The sequence below is a fragment of the Nerophis lumbriciformis genome, linkage group LG36 (assembly GCF_033978685.3).
Source record: "Nerophis lumbriciformis linkage group LG36, RoL_Nlum_v2.1, whole genome shotgun sequence".
NCBI lineage: Eukaryota > Metazoa > Chordata > Actinopteri > Syngnathiformes > Syngnathidae > Nerophis > Nerophis lumbriciformis.
In genome coordinates this window covers 1,767,885-1,784,551 of record NC_084583.2, presented here as the reverse complement: position 1 = coordinate 1,784,551, position 16,667 = coordinate 1,767,885, and the positions used below count along the sequence as shown (strand labels likewise).

The 16,667-nt window shown below is 37.3% G+C and overlaps 1 protein-coding gene across 3 annotated transcripts in view; it reads right to left on the bottom strand.

The window, feature by feature from the left end:
* The window catches only part of mcf2a (MCF.2 cell line derived transforming sequence a), a 131,637-nt gene that overhangs the window by 52,464 nt on the left and 62,506 nt on the right, over window positions 1-16,667 (bottom strand). The window contains exon 1 of one of the 3 annotated variants that reach the window (XM_061930618.2): window positions 8,979-9,068. The exons of the other annotated variants lie outside the window; for them this stretch is intronic. Within the exon in view, the coding sequence (XP_061786602.1) occupies window positions 8,979-9,050 (72 nt within the window). The 5' untranslated portion in view covers window positions 9,051-9,068. Of the gene's footprint in view, window positions 1-8,978; window positions 9,069-16,667 lie in introns of those variants that run through there. 3 annotated transcript variants of the gene reach the window in all.

The following is a 16,667-nucleotide window of genomic DNA, read 5'->3' as shown; positions in this document are numbered from 1 at the left end:
GTATAGGATCTTTGATTGGAGTTTAAGAAGTAGATCATTAAAAACTGCAGTAATTCTGTCATACAAAGAATCTTTGACTAGCATTTTTGCAGAAAGTCCCTAAAAACTGCAGAGTTCACCTGTCATATAGAGAATGATTGGTGGTCATTAAACAGCAGCACACTCTTGTAATATACAGGATCTTTGACTGGTGTTTTTGCAATAGGTCCGAACACCAGAACACTCCTGTCGTATAGAGGATCTTTGATTGGCGTTTATGAATTAAAACAGCGGACTGGTACTGTCATATAGAGAATCTTTAACTAGTGTTTTTGCAATTCCTTCGAATACTCATGTCCAGAGGTGGGACCAAGTCATTGCTTTGCAAGTCACAAGTAAGTCTCAAGTCTTTGCCCTCAAGTCTCGAGTCAAGTCCCGAGTCAAGACAGGGCAAGTCCGAGTCAAGTCCAAAGTCAAGACTGGAAAGTCTCAAGTCAAGTCCCAAGTCCTGCATTTTGAGTTTCGAGTCCTTTCAAGTCGTTTAACCACAGACTAATATATTTACACAGATTGTGTATGCTTTTAAAACGCTGTATTTATTAATTAAAACAAGTGCATTTGAAATTGCAGGGAAAAAGATAGTGCTGACATTGCACTTCAAAATAGCACTATTAACCAGTCATTTTAAACATGTAACTCATTCCTTTACAGAATAAACACATTTGAAAAAAACAAGTGCAACTGTACTTATTTGCACAAAAGTGTTAACATTGTATTTCCGTGGCATATTGCATTGTAACTAGTTCCACAGCAGTTTCTATCCTGTTCTTACCTTATCTTATTGATCTCATCTCATACTGTATGTGTGTTTATGTGTGCGTACACATGAAAAACATAACAAATATATGAACATAACAATGAACAGAGTTGTACTTTTTAGATGTCAGGGCCCTATGCAATATGTACACATATTCTTAATATAGTATACATTTTAACTGACCTTTATTTGACTATGTTTGTCTTTTTGTAGGTGGCTAAAATACGCGGTGCTGCTGACTGCCGTCTAACGTTACGTTACTGTGTGTGATACATTGACTAACGTTACGTTACTGTGTGTGATACATTGACTAACGTAATGTTACGGTGTGTGATACATTGACTAACGTTATGTTACTGTGTGTGATACATTGACTAACGTAACGTTATGTATAGATACCTCATGCAACCCTGCTTAAAAAAAAAATCACTTGACAAAAAGTATGAATAAGGTAGCAAACTGCAGTGGATGCAACAGATTGCCGTGTTTGCAATGACGTTACAACCATAGATATCTTATAAGTAGACGCAGCATTGGTTGCTGTGACGTGAGCAATTTGGCCGCCATCTTGAAGTGGTGATGAGAAGCCGGCGAGCAGCCTAAACTGACAGTTGAAAGGTAGAAAACAAAGATGCCGGGCTGGTGTTCAGCGTTTTCCTGCTCAAATGAGCGGACTGTTGAAAATAGGAATCGGGGAATTACTTTTCACAAGTGAGATTTAACATTAACGTACTATTGGTTGTATTTTATGAAAATAATATTACCACAGAGTTGAGAAGGATCAAAGATCTTCAATATTTGTATGTGAAAATCACAAAGAAATCTTCTGGGGGAGGATGACCCCCCTACAGGGGTTTGGTTTACAAACTTTCAGCCCCACCTAAAACAAAATTCACCAGCCGCCACTGATTATGATGCATTCTCATTTTAGGCAAAGTATAAGACAATACTTTCTTAACAGTATAATTGTAACCAGGAATAAGTCTTCAAGTAACAATATTCAAATACTAACATTGTTGGGTAAGACAGAATTTGGTTTTATTCTGAATCCAGTGAAACAGATTGGTGGTTTTAGCTGATGTAAAGACTTTCAGGTGTTTATATATGTTTAAGTATTTGGCAGACGCTTTTATCCTAAGCGACTTACATAAAATAATACATATAAAACAATCACTGTAAACATTATCATTTAAGGGAAGAATGTAATTGAAAATATCAATACAAAGTGTCAAGACAGAATAAACTCTCTGCTGCTGAAGCAACAGAGATACAGTCTATAGATATATAGATATCTAATGTATCCATACATTGTTTATGTAGGATACACGCATATGTATATATAACCTAATCATATTGTTTCTTCAACTTAAAAATAGTTTACCGTTTTTTTCCCCCTTCTCTGGGATTATATTCGCAGTTTTGATCTCGGACGTCTGGTCACTTATAGCGTATAAGAATATTATATTACTGTTAAGCAAACTATGAATAATAAAACATGTGTCTGTTATCATAGCTACACGTATGACAAAAAAGCACATGAAAATCAGTGGTATTCAGTGAGGTAAAATGAATTAAATGCGCTGACAGTTCAATGCTCCTGCCAAATGAATTGCACTGAGTGGAGCGGATCACCACTCCAAGATGGCGGCCCCGCGCCTCGTCTGCGCCAGTAGGCAGTAGCGCTCCATGCTGCGTCTACTTATAAGATGTCTATGGTTATAACGTTAGCAGTGAGTTTGCAGCCTCACTGATTTAACTACACAGCAAATAAAAGTCACGTTACTTAGCCAATAAATGTTATCTTACATTCAAAACTTACCCTTCTTTGTGCAACTTCAAATGTCGAACGAAGTTGGAAGTTGTTGCGTCTCCGTCTGTAATATTCGAACTGCGTGATTTGCATACGGCAATTCGTTTTTTGTTGACCAAGTCGTAGTTTTTATACCCGAACGAAACCAACTTTGGCATAATTGTTTATTACTGGCACGTTGTTGGACAACTCTTGGTCATTGGTTCTCCTGCAATTTGATTGGATGAATGCTGCGTGATGAAAACAACGTAGATCTAATTTGATTGGCTGTTGTACTGAGAGCGCACACGCTGACAGGAACAACACGCTGAGAGAGACAACACGCTGATAGACAGACAAAGAAAATGAAAAATACGGAGCGCTCCCAAATAACTTTTTAAGCTTTGGATTTTGGGGAAAGTGGCAAGTCATGTCAAGTCAAAAGGCTCAAGTCCAAGTGAAGTCACAAGTCATTGATGTTAAAGTCTAAGTCGAGTTGCAAGTCTCTTTACATTTTGTCAAGTCGAGTCTAAAGTCATCAAATTCATAACTCGAGTCTGAGTCGAGTCCAAGTCATGTGACTCGAGTCCACACCTCTGCTCATGTCATATATAGGATCTTTCATTTGCGTTTATGAAATAGATTGTTAAAAACTGTAGTGGTTCTGTCATACAACGAATCTCTTGTAATATACAGGATCTTTGACCGGTGTTTTTGCAGTAAGTCCGAACACTAGAACACTCCTGTTGTATAGGGGATCTTTGATTGGCATTTATGAATTAAAACAGCAGAGTGGTACTGTCATATAGAGAATCTTCAACTAGTGTTTTTGCAATTCCTTCGAACACTCCTGTCATATATTGGATCTTTGATTTGCATTTATGAAGTAGATTGTTAAAAACTGCAGTGGTTCTGTCTTATGAAGAATATTTGACTAGTATTTTTGCAGAAAGTCCCTAAAACAGCAGAGTTCACCTGTCATATAGAGAATGATTGGTGGTCATTAAACAGCAGCCCACTCTTGTAATATACAGGATCTTTGACTAGTGTTTTTGCAATAGGTCCAAATACTAGAACACTCCTGTCGTATAGGGGATCTTTGATTGGCATTTATGAATTAAAACAGCGGAGTGGTCCTGTCATATAGAGAATCTTTGACTAGTGTTTTTGCATGAACTCTGAACACTTGTAGAACACTCCTGTCACATATAGGATCTTTGATTGGCGTTTATGAAGTAGACAGTTAAAAACTGCAGTGGTTCTGTCTTATGAAGAATCTTTGACTAGCATTTTTGCACCAAGTCCCTAAAACAGCAGAGTTCACCTGTCATATAGAGAATGATTGGTGGTCATTAAACAGCAGCCCACTCTTGTAATATACAGGATCTTTGACTAGTGTTTTTGCAATAGGTCCAAATACTAGAACACTCCTGTCGTATAGGGGATCTTTGATTGGCGTTTATGAATTAAAACAGCGGAGTGGTACTGTCATATAGAGAATCTTTAACTAGTGTTTTTGCAATTCCTTCGAACACTCCTGTCATATATCGGATCTCTGATTTGCGTTTATGAAGTAGATTGTTAAAAACTGCAGTGGTTCTGTCTTATGAAGAATCTTTGACTAGCATTTTTGCAGAAAGTCCCTAAAACAGCAGAGTTCACCTATCATATAGAAAATGATTAGTGGTCATTAAACAGCAGCCCACTCTTGTAATATACAGGATCTTTAACTAGTGTTTTTGCAATTCCTTCGAATACTCCTGTCATATATAGGATCTTTGATTTGTGTTTATGAAATAGATTGTTAAAAACTGCAGTGGTTCTGTCATACAACGAATCTCTTGTAATATACAGGATCTTTGACCGGTGTTTTTGCAGTAAGTCCGAACACCAGAACACTCCTGTCGTATAGGGGATCTTTGATTGGCGTTTATGAATTAAAACAGCGGACTGGTACTGTCATATAGAGAATCTTTGACTAGTGTTTTTGCAATAACTTTGAACACTCCTGTCATATATCGGATCTTTGATTTGCGTTTATGAAGTAGATTGTTAAAAACTGCAGTGGTTCTGTCTTATGAAGAATCTTTGACTAGCATTTTTGCAGAAAGTCCCTAAAACAGCAGAGTTCACCTGTCATATAGAGAATGATTGGTGGTCATTAAACAGCAGCACACTCTTGTAATATACAGGATCTTTGACTGGAGTTTTTGCAATAGGTCCAAATACTAGAACACTCCTATCGTATAGGGGATCTTTGATTGGCGTTTATGAATTAAAACAGCGGAGTGGTCCTGTCATATAGAGAATCTTTGACTAGTGTTTTTGCATGAACTCTGAACACTTGTAGAACACTCCTGTCACATATAGGATCTTTGATTGGCGTTTATGAAGTAGACAGTTAAAAACTGCAGTGGTTCTGTCTTATGAAGAATCTTTGACTAGCATTTTTGCACCAAGTCCCTAAAACAGCAGAGTTCACCTGTCATATAGAGAATGATTGGTGGTCATTAAACAGCAGCCCACTCTTGTAATATACAGGATCTTTGACTAGTGTTTTTGCAATAGGTCCAAATACTAGAACACTCCTGTCGTATAGGGGATCTTTGATTGGCGTTTATGAATTAAAACAGCGGAGTGGTACTGTCATATAGAGAATCTTCAACTAGTGTTTTTGCAATTCCTTCGAACACTCCTGTCATATATTTGATCTTTGATTTGCATTTATGAAGTAGATTGTTAAAAACTGCAGTGGTTCTGTCTTATGAAGAATATTTGACTAGTATTTTTGCAGAAAGTCCCTAAAACAGCAGAGTTCACCTGTCATATAGAGAATGATTGGTGGTCATTAAACAGCAGCCCACTCTTGTAATATACAGGATCTTTGACTAGTGTTTTTGCAATAGGTCCAAATACTAGAACACTCCTGTCGTATAGGGGATCTTTGATTGGCATTTATGAATTAAAACAGCGGAGTGGTCCTGTCATATAGAGAATCTTTGACTAGTGTTTTTGCATGAACTCTGAACACTTGTAGAACACTCCTGTCACATATAGGATCTTTGATTGGCGTTTATGAAGTAGACAGTTAAAAACTGCAGTGGTTCTGTCTAATGAAGAATCTTTGACTAGCATTTTTGCACCAAGTCCCTAAAACAGCAGAGTTCACCTGTCATATAGAGAATGATTGGTGGTCATTAAACAGCAGCCCACTCTTGTAATATACAGGATCTTTGACTAGTGTTTTTGCAATAGGTCCAAATACTAGAACACTCCTGTCGTATAGGGGATCTTTGATTGGCGTTTATGAATTAAAACAGCGGAGTGGTACTGTCATATAGAGAATCTTTAACTAGTGTTTTTGCAATTCCTTCGAACACTCCTGTCATATATCGGATCTCTGATTTGCGTTTATGAAGTAGATTGTTAAAAACTGCAGTGGTTCTGTCTTATGAAGAATCTTTGACTAACATTTTTGCAGAAAGTCCCTAAAACAGCAGAGTTCACCTATCATATAGAAAATGATTAGTGGTCATTAAACAGCAGCCCACTCTTGTAATATACAGGATCTTTAACTAGTGTTTTTGCAATTCCTTCGAATACTCCTGTCATATATAGGATCTTTGATTTGTGTTTATGAAATAGATTGTTAAAAACTGCAGTGGTTCTGTCATACAACGAATCTCTTGTAATATACAGGATCTTTGACCGGTGTTTTTGCAGTAAGTCCGAACACCAGAACACTCCTGTCGTATAGGGGATCTTTGATTGGCGTTTATGAATTAAAACAGCGGACTGGTACTGTCATATAGAGAATCTTTGACTAGTGTTTTTGCAATAACTTTGAACACTCCTGTCATATATCGGATCTTTGATTTGCGTTTATGAAGTAGATTGTTAAAAACTGCAGTGGTTCTGTCTTATGAAGAATCTTTGACTAGCATTTTTGCAGAAAGTCCCTAAAACAGCAGAGTTCACCTGTCATATAGAGAATGATTGGTGGTCATTAAACAGCAGCCCACTCTTGTAATATACAGGATCTTTGACTAGTGTTTTTGCAATAGGTCCAAATACTAGAACACTCCTGTCGTATAGGGGATCTTTGATTGGCATTTATGAATTAAAACAGCGGAGTGGTCCTGTCATATAGAGAATCTTTGACTAGTGTTTTTGCATGAACTCTGAACACTTGTAGAACACTCCTGTCACATATAGGATCTTTGATTGGCGTTTATGAAGTAGACAGTTAAAAACTGCAGTGGTTCTGTCTTATGAAGAATCTTTGACTAGCATTTTTGCACCAAGTCCCTAAAACAGCAGAGTTCACCTGTCATATAGAGAATGATTGGTGGTCATTAAACAGCAGCCCACTCTTGTAATATACAGGATCTTTGACTAGTGTTTTTGCAATAGGTCCAAATACTAGAACACTCCTGTCGTATAGGGGATCTTTGATTGGCGTTTATGAATTAAAACAGCGGAGTGGTACTGTCATATAGAGAATCTTTAACTAGTGTTTTTGCAATTCCTTCGAACACTCCTGTCATATATCGGATCTCTGATTTGCGTTTATGAAGTAGATTGTTAAAAACTGCAGTGGTTCTGTCTTATGAAGAATCTTTGACTAGCATTTTTGCAGAAAGTCCCTAAAACAGCAGAGTTCACCTATCATATAGAAAATGATTAGTGGTCATTAAACAGCAGCCCACTCTTGTAATATACAGGATCTTTAACTAGTGTTTTTGCAATTCCTTCGAATACTCCTGTCATATATAGGATCTTTGATTTGTGTTTATGAAATAGATTGTTAAAAACTGCAGTGGTTCTGTCATACAACGAATCTCTTGTAATATACAGGATCTTTGACCGGTGTTTTTGCAGTAAGTCCGAACACCAGAACACTCCTGTCGTATAGGGGATCTTTGATTGGCGTTTATGAATTAAAACAGCGGACTGGTACTGTCATATAGAGAATCTTTGACTAGTGTTTTTGCAATAACTTTGAACACTCCTGTCATATATCGGATCTTTGATTTGCGTTTATGAAGTAGATTGTTAAAAACTGCAGTGGTTCTGTCTTATGAAGAATCTTTGACTAGCATTTTTGCAGAAAGTCCCTAAAACAGCAGAGTTCACCTGTCATATAGAGAATGATTGGTGGTCATTAAACAGCAGCACACTCTTGTAATATACAGGATCTTTGACTGGAGTTTTTGCAATAGGTCCAAATACTAGAACACTCCTATCGTATAGGGGATCTTTGATTGGCGTTTATGAATTAAAACAGCGGAGTGGTCCTGTCATATAGAGAATCTTTGACTAGTGTTTTTGCATGAACTCTGAACACTTGTAGAACACTCCTGTCACATATAGGATCTTTGATTGGCGTTTATGAAGTAGACAGTTAAAAACTGCAGTGGTTCTGTCTTATGAAGAATCTTTGACTAGCATTTTTGCACCAAGTCCCTAAAACAGCAGAGTTCACCTGTCATATAGAGAATGATTGGTGGTCATTAAACAGCAGCCCACTCTTGTAATATACAGGATCTTTGACTGGTGTTTTTGCAATAAGTCCGAACACTAGTAAAATATTCCTGTCATATTTAGGATCTTTGATTTGTGTCTTTGAAGTAGATCGTTAAAAACTGCAGTGGTTCTGTTATACGAAGAATCTTTGACGAGCATTTTTGCACCAGGTCCCTAAAACAGTTCACCTGTCATATAGAGAATGATTAGCGGCCATTACTCTTGTAAAATACAGGATCTTTGACTGGTGTTTTTGCAATATACATGGTACATACGGGTCCTGTGAAACACCAGAGTCTTCCGGTCATACACTGTAGAACAGCTTTGACTACCCGACGACAAATTATTTTGCGAAGGGAAAGGTCACCCTGAAAATTAAAAATTTAGTTTAAAACAGTTTAGAAGTTCCTAATACAACATTGTGTTTATGATTGTAGTTTGCAGCACGCTATCATACTGGGAGCTGCTTTTTTTAATATGTCGCTTTTTTTTTTTTTTTTAGATCAATACCCCGACAGTGTGTCTGCATGACAAGGGAAACTACACAACTTTGCAGCGTCACACAATTGTTGACGTTCCCTTGGCCTCAGTAGTGACGTCATGCATGTGAGTCAGCAGCATGCATGTAAGAGGAGACGGACATGACATCATCTCACTTTCTAAGCACAGGAAGCATGACTCAGCATTCTGCACACACACACACACACACACACACACACACACACACACACACACACACACACACACACACACACACACACACACACACACACACTGCACCGCTCCACTCACTGCAGCATTCCCACCCTAAAACTTCACCCAAACTCCTCCAATTAGGCAACAAAATAACCCCCCCCCGGTCATTACCGGGCTGCGTCGGATCTTGGCAAGTCCTCTTCGGCAGCATCTTTCCGCCATGACGGGACGATGGGAGGACATGTTCAGCTCAGTAGCATCCTCACTCACACACCACACACACTCTCCGCATCCTCATCCTCGTCCTCGCTCTCTCTGCAGAGCTCCACGTCATCACACTTTTTTTAGGGTGGGGGGGGGGGTTGGGGGGGGGGGGGGTGAAGTTGTTGCTTGCATTTCAATTAGCACGGAGTCAGAGAAGACGGCCTTTCAGGAAGCAAAATATGAGGAGCAGCGTTTGCAGTATGATGCGGCGCAAACTACAAGCAATAATAAACGGCACTAAACTACAAACTACAAGCACAATAATAAACAGCACTAAACTACACACTACAAGCACAATAATAAACGGCACTAAACTACACACTACAAGCACAATAATAAACGGCACTAAACTACACACTACAAGCACAATAATAAACGGCACTAAACTACAAACTACAAGCACAATAATAAACGGCACTAAACTACAAACTACAAGCACAATAATAAACGGCACTAAACTATAAACTACAAGCACAATAATAAACGGCACTAAACTACAAACCACAAGCACAATAATAAACGGCACTAAACTACAAACCACAAGCACGATAATAAACGGCACTAAACTACACACTACAAGCACAATAATAAACGGCACTTAACTACAAACTACAAGCACAATAATAAACGGCACTAAACTACGAACTACAAGCACAATAATAAACGGCACTAAACTACAAACTACAAGCACAATAATAAATGGCACTAAACTACAAACTACAAGCACAATAATAAACGGCACTAAACTACACACTACAAGCACAACAATAAACGGCACTAAACTACACACTACAAGCACAATAATAAACGGCACTAAACTACACACTACAAGCACAATAATAAACGGCACTAAACTACAAACTACAAGCACAATAATAAACGGCACTAAACTACACACTACAAGCACAATAATAAACGGCACTAAACTACAAACTACAAGCACAATAATAAACAGCACTAAGCTACAAACTACAAGCACAATAATAAACGGCACTATACTACAAACTACAAGCACAATAATAAACGGCACTAAACTACAAACTACAAGCACAATAATAAACGACACTAAACTACACACTACACGCACAATAATAAACGGCACTAAACTACAAACTACAAGCACAATAATAAACAGCACTAAACTACAAACTACAAGCACAATAATAAACAAAATACACCCCCGCTACCACCAAAGCCCCCCCCACACACCATGTAGCGTCCCGGAAGAGTCAGTGCTGCAAAGGGTTCTGGGTATTTGTTCTGTTGTGTTTATGTTGTGTTACGGTGCGGATGTTCTCCCGAAATGTGTTTGTCATTCTTGTTTGGTGTGGGTTCACAGTGTGGCGTATATTTGTAACAGTGTTAAAGTTGTTTTTTACGGGCACCCTCAGTGTAACCTGTATCGCTGTTGATAAAGTATGCGTTGCATTCACTTGTGTGTGCGTTAGAGATGCGCGGTTTGCGGACACAACCGCGGAGTCCGCGGATAAACCGCGGGTCGGGCGGGTAAAAATAGATTTTAAATAGATGCGGGCGGGTTGCGGTTGAACCAATTCGGAAATATATATACATAGTTAAATGTTGTTACCCACATACGAAAAACGAGCAGCACTCTTTGAAACAGTCAATTTTTCATCAGGCACCGCGTCCCAGCAACAGTGGCGCAAGTGAGCGCTCCTTCAGCGCAACAGGGCGCATTTTAGAGGCCAGGCGCTCTCGCATGAATCCTGGCACTGTAGATGCCATTTTATTCCTGCATAGTACTAACAAAAAAAAAAGTAAGTAGACATACGGTTGGATATGTTAAACGAATTAGTCTACGTTACCTATAGGCTATACCAAATAAGCCCATGTCTAACCTATATTGAGTTCGGTCAGCTAAATAATTTGAATGGTTACGTGTTGTTTGGGCGCACAACAATGCAAAGGAATTAAGGCAATTGTGTTGTTTATTGTGTTTTTTTTCTATTCGAGATATACTACTATGTGTGAATAATTATTTGGCCTCGCTTTCAAGTGAAGCGCATCTCCGATTGGCTACAATGTAAGGATATTTAGCCTGCTTTGTTTGTCGCGACCGTCTATTTTCATTATAATTCAAGTTTGATGATAAAGTGCAGTCTGATGGGTTTGATTTCCCCCATTCAGCTATTTGCCTTGGCCAATAAGTTGCAGGTAATTTATTATTATTATTTATTTAATTTATTTTTGTTTAAATAGAGATGACATACATATGTTATTGTATAATTTAAGTTTGTGCGCGTGATTGACAGCTTATGAGGCACTTTTTTTTATTTTTTTTATTTTTTTATTTCAACTTAAAAACGTATGAGCCTATGCCTACAACATAGGCTATGTGTTTATCTTTATTTTGCTGCCTGTTGTTGACAATGGAGATTGTCTGATATTTTGTCATGGCTGCAGATCAATCAATAAAGGTTCATCTTTGTCGCAAAATTGTTCACTGTTTCACTGTGCACTCCGCCCTCGTCCCTATTTGAGCATTATAACGTTAACAAGTTAATATTCATTGAAATAAATTCAGAACATTTTTTTTACCTAACGAAAATATAGGCCTAGTCTTTCTAAAACATTTTTTTAACTTCTTAAAAGCATCGTTCGGCTTGCTGCAACTGCGCACACAAAGTGTGAGGAACGCACTCCTGATCTGAGGGCATTGGCAACAATAGTCAACACTTTCTTAATGGAAATGACAATAATATTATAATAATGATAAATAATATTATCACGCATTTATATCTCTTAGCCACGAATGCGTGGCCAAGAGATGCGTGGCACGCATTGAATGTCTCTGCTGCATTGAGTCTCCTTTCTTTAACAGGCAAAAGCTTTATAACCTCACTAATGCCTTGCATCGTCTATATTAGATATATAACAACGAGCGGGTGCGGGCGGGTGTGGTTTTGATAAAATGTTGGTTCGGGTGGATGGCGGATGGTTGACGACTTTTGTGATGCAGTTGCGGATGAAATAATTGCCTATCCGCGCATCTCTAGTGTGCGTGCAGCAGCCGCACATATTATGTGATTAGGCCAGCACTTGTTAGACTGGATGAAAAGCAGACGTGATGATTTTCGGGAGGGGCACTGAAAGTTGGGAGTCTCTCGGGAGAGTTGGCAAGTATGAGAATTAGCGGTGAATGCGGTGTTACCGCGGCACCTCTGCTGTATATAATCGGCGTGCCAGCTCTAGTGTTAATTTGATATCGCCTCAAGGGCCAAGTGAAATTACACGGCGGGCCAAATTTGGCCCGCGGGCCAGAGTTTGACACCCATGCCTAATACGTTTATAATCCATGTCAATGACTTCTGTGTTGCTACTAAGATGTTTTGCTTGATGGCGGACATTTGTTTCAAGCAGACGTTACTGTAACGCCGTTAGTTTCTAACGCGTTATTTACTCACGGTCTCGGTTTGCGTTCGCAATGTATTTTTCAGTTTTTCTCCTCTTTCTTCAGAAGGGACACAGTTGGACAATAACAGTTCCCTCGGTTTGGCTGTGACCAAGAGACATAAATGAGGGGCGTTGCCCATGAAATGTCCATTGGCAATCAGAGTCCGCCACGGGTGTGTCTGCACGAGCGTAAGATGAGTCCGCAGACATGGCACACATTGTGGGGCTTACTTGCAAGTATTTTGGCACTTTTTTGACGCCTATAACAGTACGTCTTTATTTAGAGCGCTTTGAGCTCTGTGAGAAATTTCAAGTCATTCCAACTTAAAGGGTTTAATGACAGCGGTGTGTCCGGAGTAGAAGTGTCTCCTTACTAGGGTTGGAAGGTATATAGGTACTAATAAAGTACCGCAATACTAATTGATTGAAATAGGTACTATACTGCCTTCGAAAAGTACCGGTACCGTTCAGAGGCGCGTGATGTTGAGTGTGTCAACATGCACACACAAAGTGCATACAAGCAATAACATCTTGGAGAGGAGGAATGGCAAAAAACGGCAATTCTACTGGTTAATAAAGAGTGTGTGAAGTATAATATGGAGGTATTTGGACCTTAAAACTAACGATAAAAACTACAATTCTACTGGTTAATAAAGAGTGTGGTGAAGTACAATATGGAGGTATTTGGACTTCAAAACTAATAATAACAACTACAATTCTACTGGTTAATAAAGAGGGTGGTGAAGTACAATATGGAGGCATTTGGGCCTCAAAACTAACAATAAAACTACAATTCTACTGGTTAATATAGAGTGTGGTGAAGTACAATATGGAGGTATTTGGACTTCAAAACTAATAATAAAAACTACAATTCTACTGGTTAATAAAGAGGGTGGTGAAGTACAATATGGAAGTATTTGGACTTCAAAACTAACAATAAAAACTACAATTCTACTGGTTAATAAAGAGGGTGGTGAAGTACAATATGGAGGTGTTTGCACTTCAAAACTAATAATAAAAACTACAATTCTACTAGTTAATAAAGAGGGTGGTGAAGTAAAATATGGAGGTATTTGGACTTCAAAACTAATAATAAAAACTACAATTCTACTAGTTAATAAAGAGGGTGGTGAAGTACAATATGGAGGTATTTGGACTTCAAAACTAATAATAAAAACTACAATTCTACTGGTTAATAAAGAGGGTGGTGAAGTACAATATGGAAGTATTTGGACTTCAAAACTAACAATAAAAACTACAATTCTACTGGTTAATAAAGAGTGTGGTGAAGTACAATATGGAGGTATTTGGACTTCAAAACTAATAATAAAAACTACAATTCTACTGGTTAATAAAGAGGGTGGTGAAGTACAATATGGAAGTATTTGCACTTCAAAACTAACAATATAAACTACAATTCTACTGGTTAATAAAGAAGGTGGTGAAGTACAATATGGAGGTATTTGGACTTCAAAACTAATAATAAAAACTACAATTCTACTAGTTAATAAAGAGGGTGGTGAAGTAAAATATGGAGGTATTTGGGCTTCAAAACTAACAATAAAAACTAAATTTCTATTGGTTAATAAAGAGTGTGGTGAAGTATAATATGGAGGTATTTGGACTTCAAAACTAACAATATAAACTACAATTCTACTGGTTAATAAAGAGGATGGTGAAGTACAATATGGAGGTATTTGGGCTTCAAAATTAACGATAAAAACAACAATTTTACGGGTTAATAAAGAGCGTGTGAAGTGCAATATGGAGGTATTTGGACTTCAAAACTAACAATAAAAACTACAATTCTACTGGTTAATAAAGAGGGTGGTGAAGTACAATATGGAAGTATTTGAGCTTCAAAACTAACAATAAAAACTACAATTCTACTGGTTAATAAAGAGGATGGTGAAGTACAATATGGAGGTATTTGGACTTCAAAACTAACAATACAAACTACATTTCTACTGTTTAATAAAGAGTGTGGTGAAGTACAATATGGAGGTATTTGGGCTTCAAAACTAACAATAAAAACTACAATTCTACTGGTTAAAAAAGAGTGTGGTGAAGTACAATATGGAGGTATTTGGACTTCAAAACTAACGATAAAAACAAAAATTTTACGGGTTAATAAAGAGTGTGTGAAGTACTATATGGAGGTATTTGGACTTCAAAACTAACGATAAAGGTGACGCTTTAAACAAGGAAGCAATGCGCTTCAAGTGTTGCTTTAAAACACGCCTCGTCAAATGTGGCGATTAGTATTAGCACCTTTGCTTCAAACTTAGGTAAACATTTCAATAATGAACAGTCAGATCTGCACAAGGAGTTATAAAGAGCGACAGGCAATAATGTAGTTTTTACACCTGTCCTGCTGTTTTGCTCCGGTGCAGACTGTCGTCGAGGAGCACAGGGCAGACGTTCCCTTCGTTCACTTTACCCGGCAATGGGTCGGCTAAGCTCCGCTTTCCGGTCAGAATATGAGGCCGCCGATTTGGGACATTCTGGTTGCTTTATTATTAGCTTTGCAGGACACAACCAGAAGCGTTCATCACTCTACTGCGCAGTGCATGCGCTACCACTCCCTCGCTTTGCTCGCCCACTCACTCACTGACGTCACTCAGACAACACATTGCCATTCTCACAAACACACGTACACTACTCTCATAAGTTAACCAGCTGCCCTGCTGTGTACATGTGGAGACATAACATGTAGCTACATAACATGTAGATACATAATACTGTAGATACATAACATATAGATACATAATACTGTAGATACATAGCATGTAGATACATAACATGTAGATACATAATACTGTAGATACATGACATATAGATACATAATACTGTAGATACATAGCATGTAGATACATAGCATGTAGATACATAACATGCAGATACATAATAATGTAGATACATAACATATAGATACATAATACTGTAGATACATAGCATGTAGATACATAGCATGTAGATACATACCATGTACATACATAACATGTCGATACATACTGTACCATGTAGATACATAACATGTAGATACATAACATATAGATACATAATACTGTAGATACATAACATGTCGATACATACTGTACCATGTAGATACATAACATGCAGATACATAACATATAGATACATAATACTGTAGATACATAACATATAGATACATAATAATGTAGATACATATCATGTAGATACATAAAATGTAGATACATAACATGCAGATACATAATAATGTAGATACATAACATACAGATACATAATACTGTAGATACATAGCATGTAGATACATAGCATGTAGATACATACCATGTAGATACATAACATATAAATACATAATACTGTAGATACATATCATGTAGATACATAACATGTAGATACATAACATGTAGATACATAACATATAAATACATAATACTGTAGATACATATCATGTAGATACATAACATGTAGATACATAACATGTAGATACATAGCATGTAGATACATACCATGTAGATACATAACATATAAATACATAATACTGTAGATACATATCATGTAGATACATAACATGTAGATACACAACATGTAGATACATAACATGTCGATACATACCATGTAGATACATAACATGTAGATACATACCATGTAGATACATAACATGTAGATACATAACATATAGATACATAACATGTCGATACATACCATGTACATACATAACATGTAGATACATACCATGTAGATACATAACATGTAGATACATAACATATAGATACATAATACTGTAGATACATAACATATAGATACATAATACTGTAGATACATATCATGTAGATACATACCATGTAGATACATAACATGCAGATACATAATAATGTAGATACATAACATATGGATACATAACATGTAGATACATACCATGTAGATACATAACATATAAATGCATAATACTGTAGATACATATCATGTAGATACATAACATGTAGATACATAACATGTAGATACATAACATGTCGATACATAATACTGTAGATAAATAACATATAGATACAGTACATAATAATGTAGATACATATCATGTAGATACATAGCATGTAGATACATAGCATGTAGATACATACCATGTAGATACATAACATGTAGATACATAATACTGTAGATACATAATACTGTAGATACATAACATGTCGATAC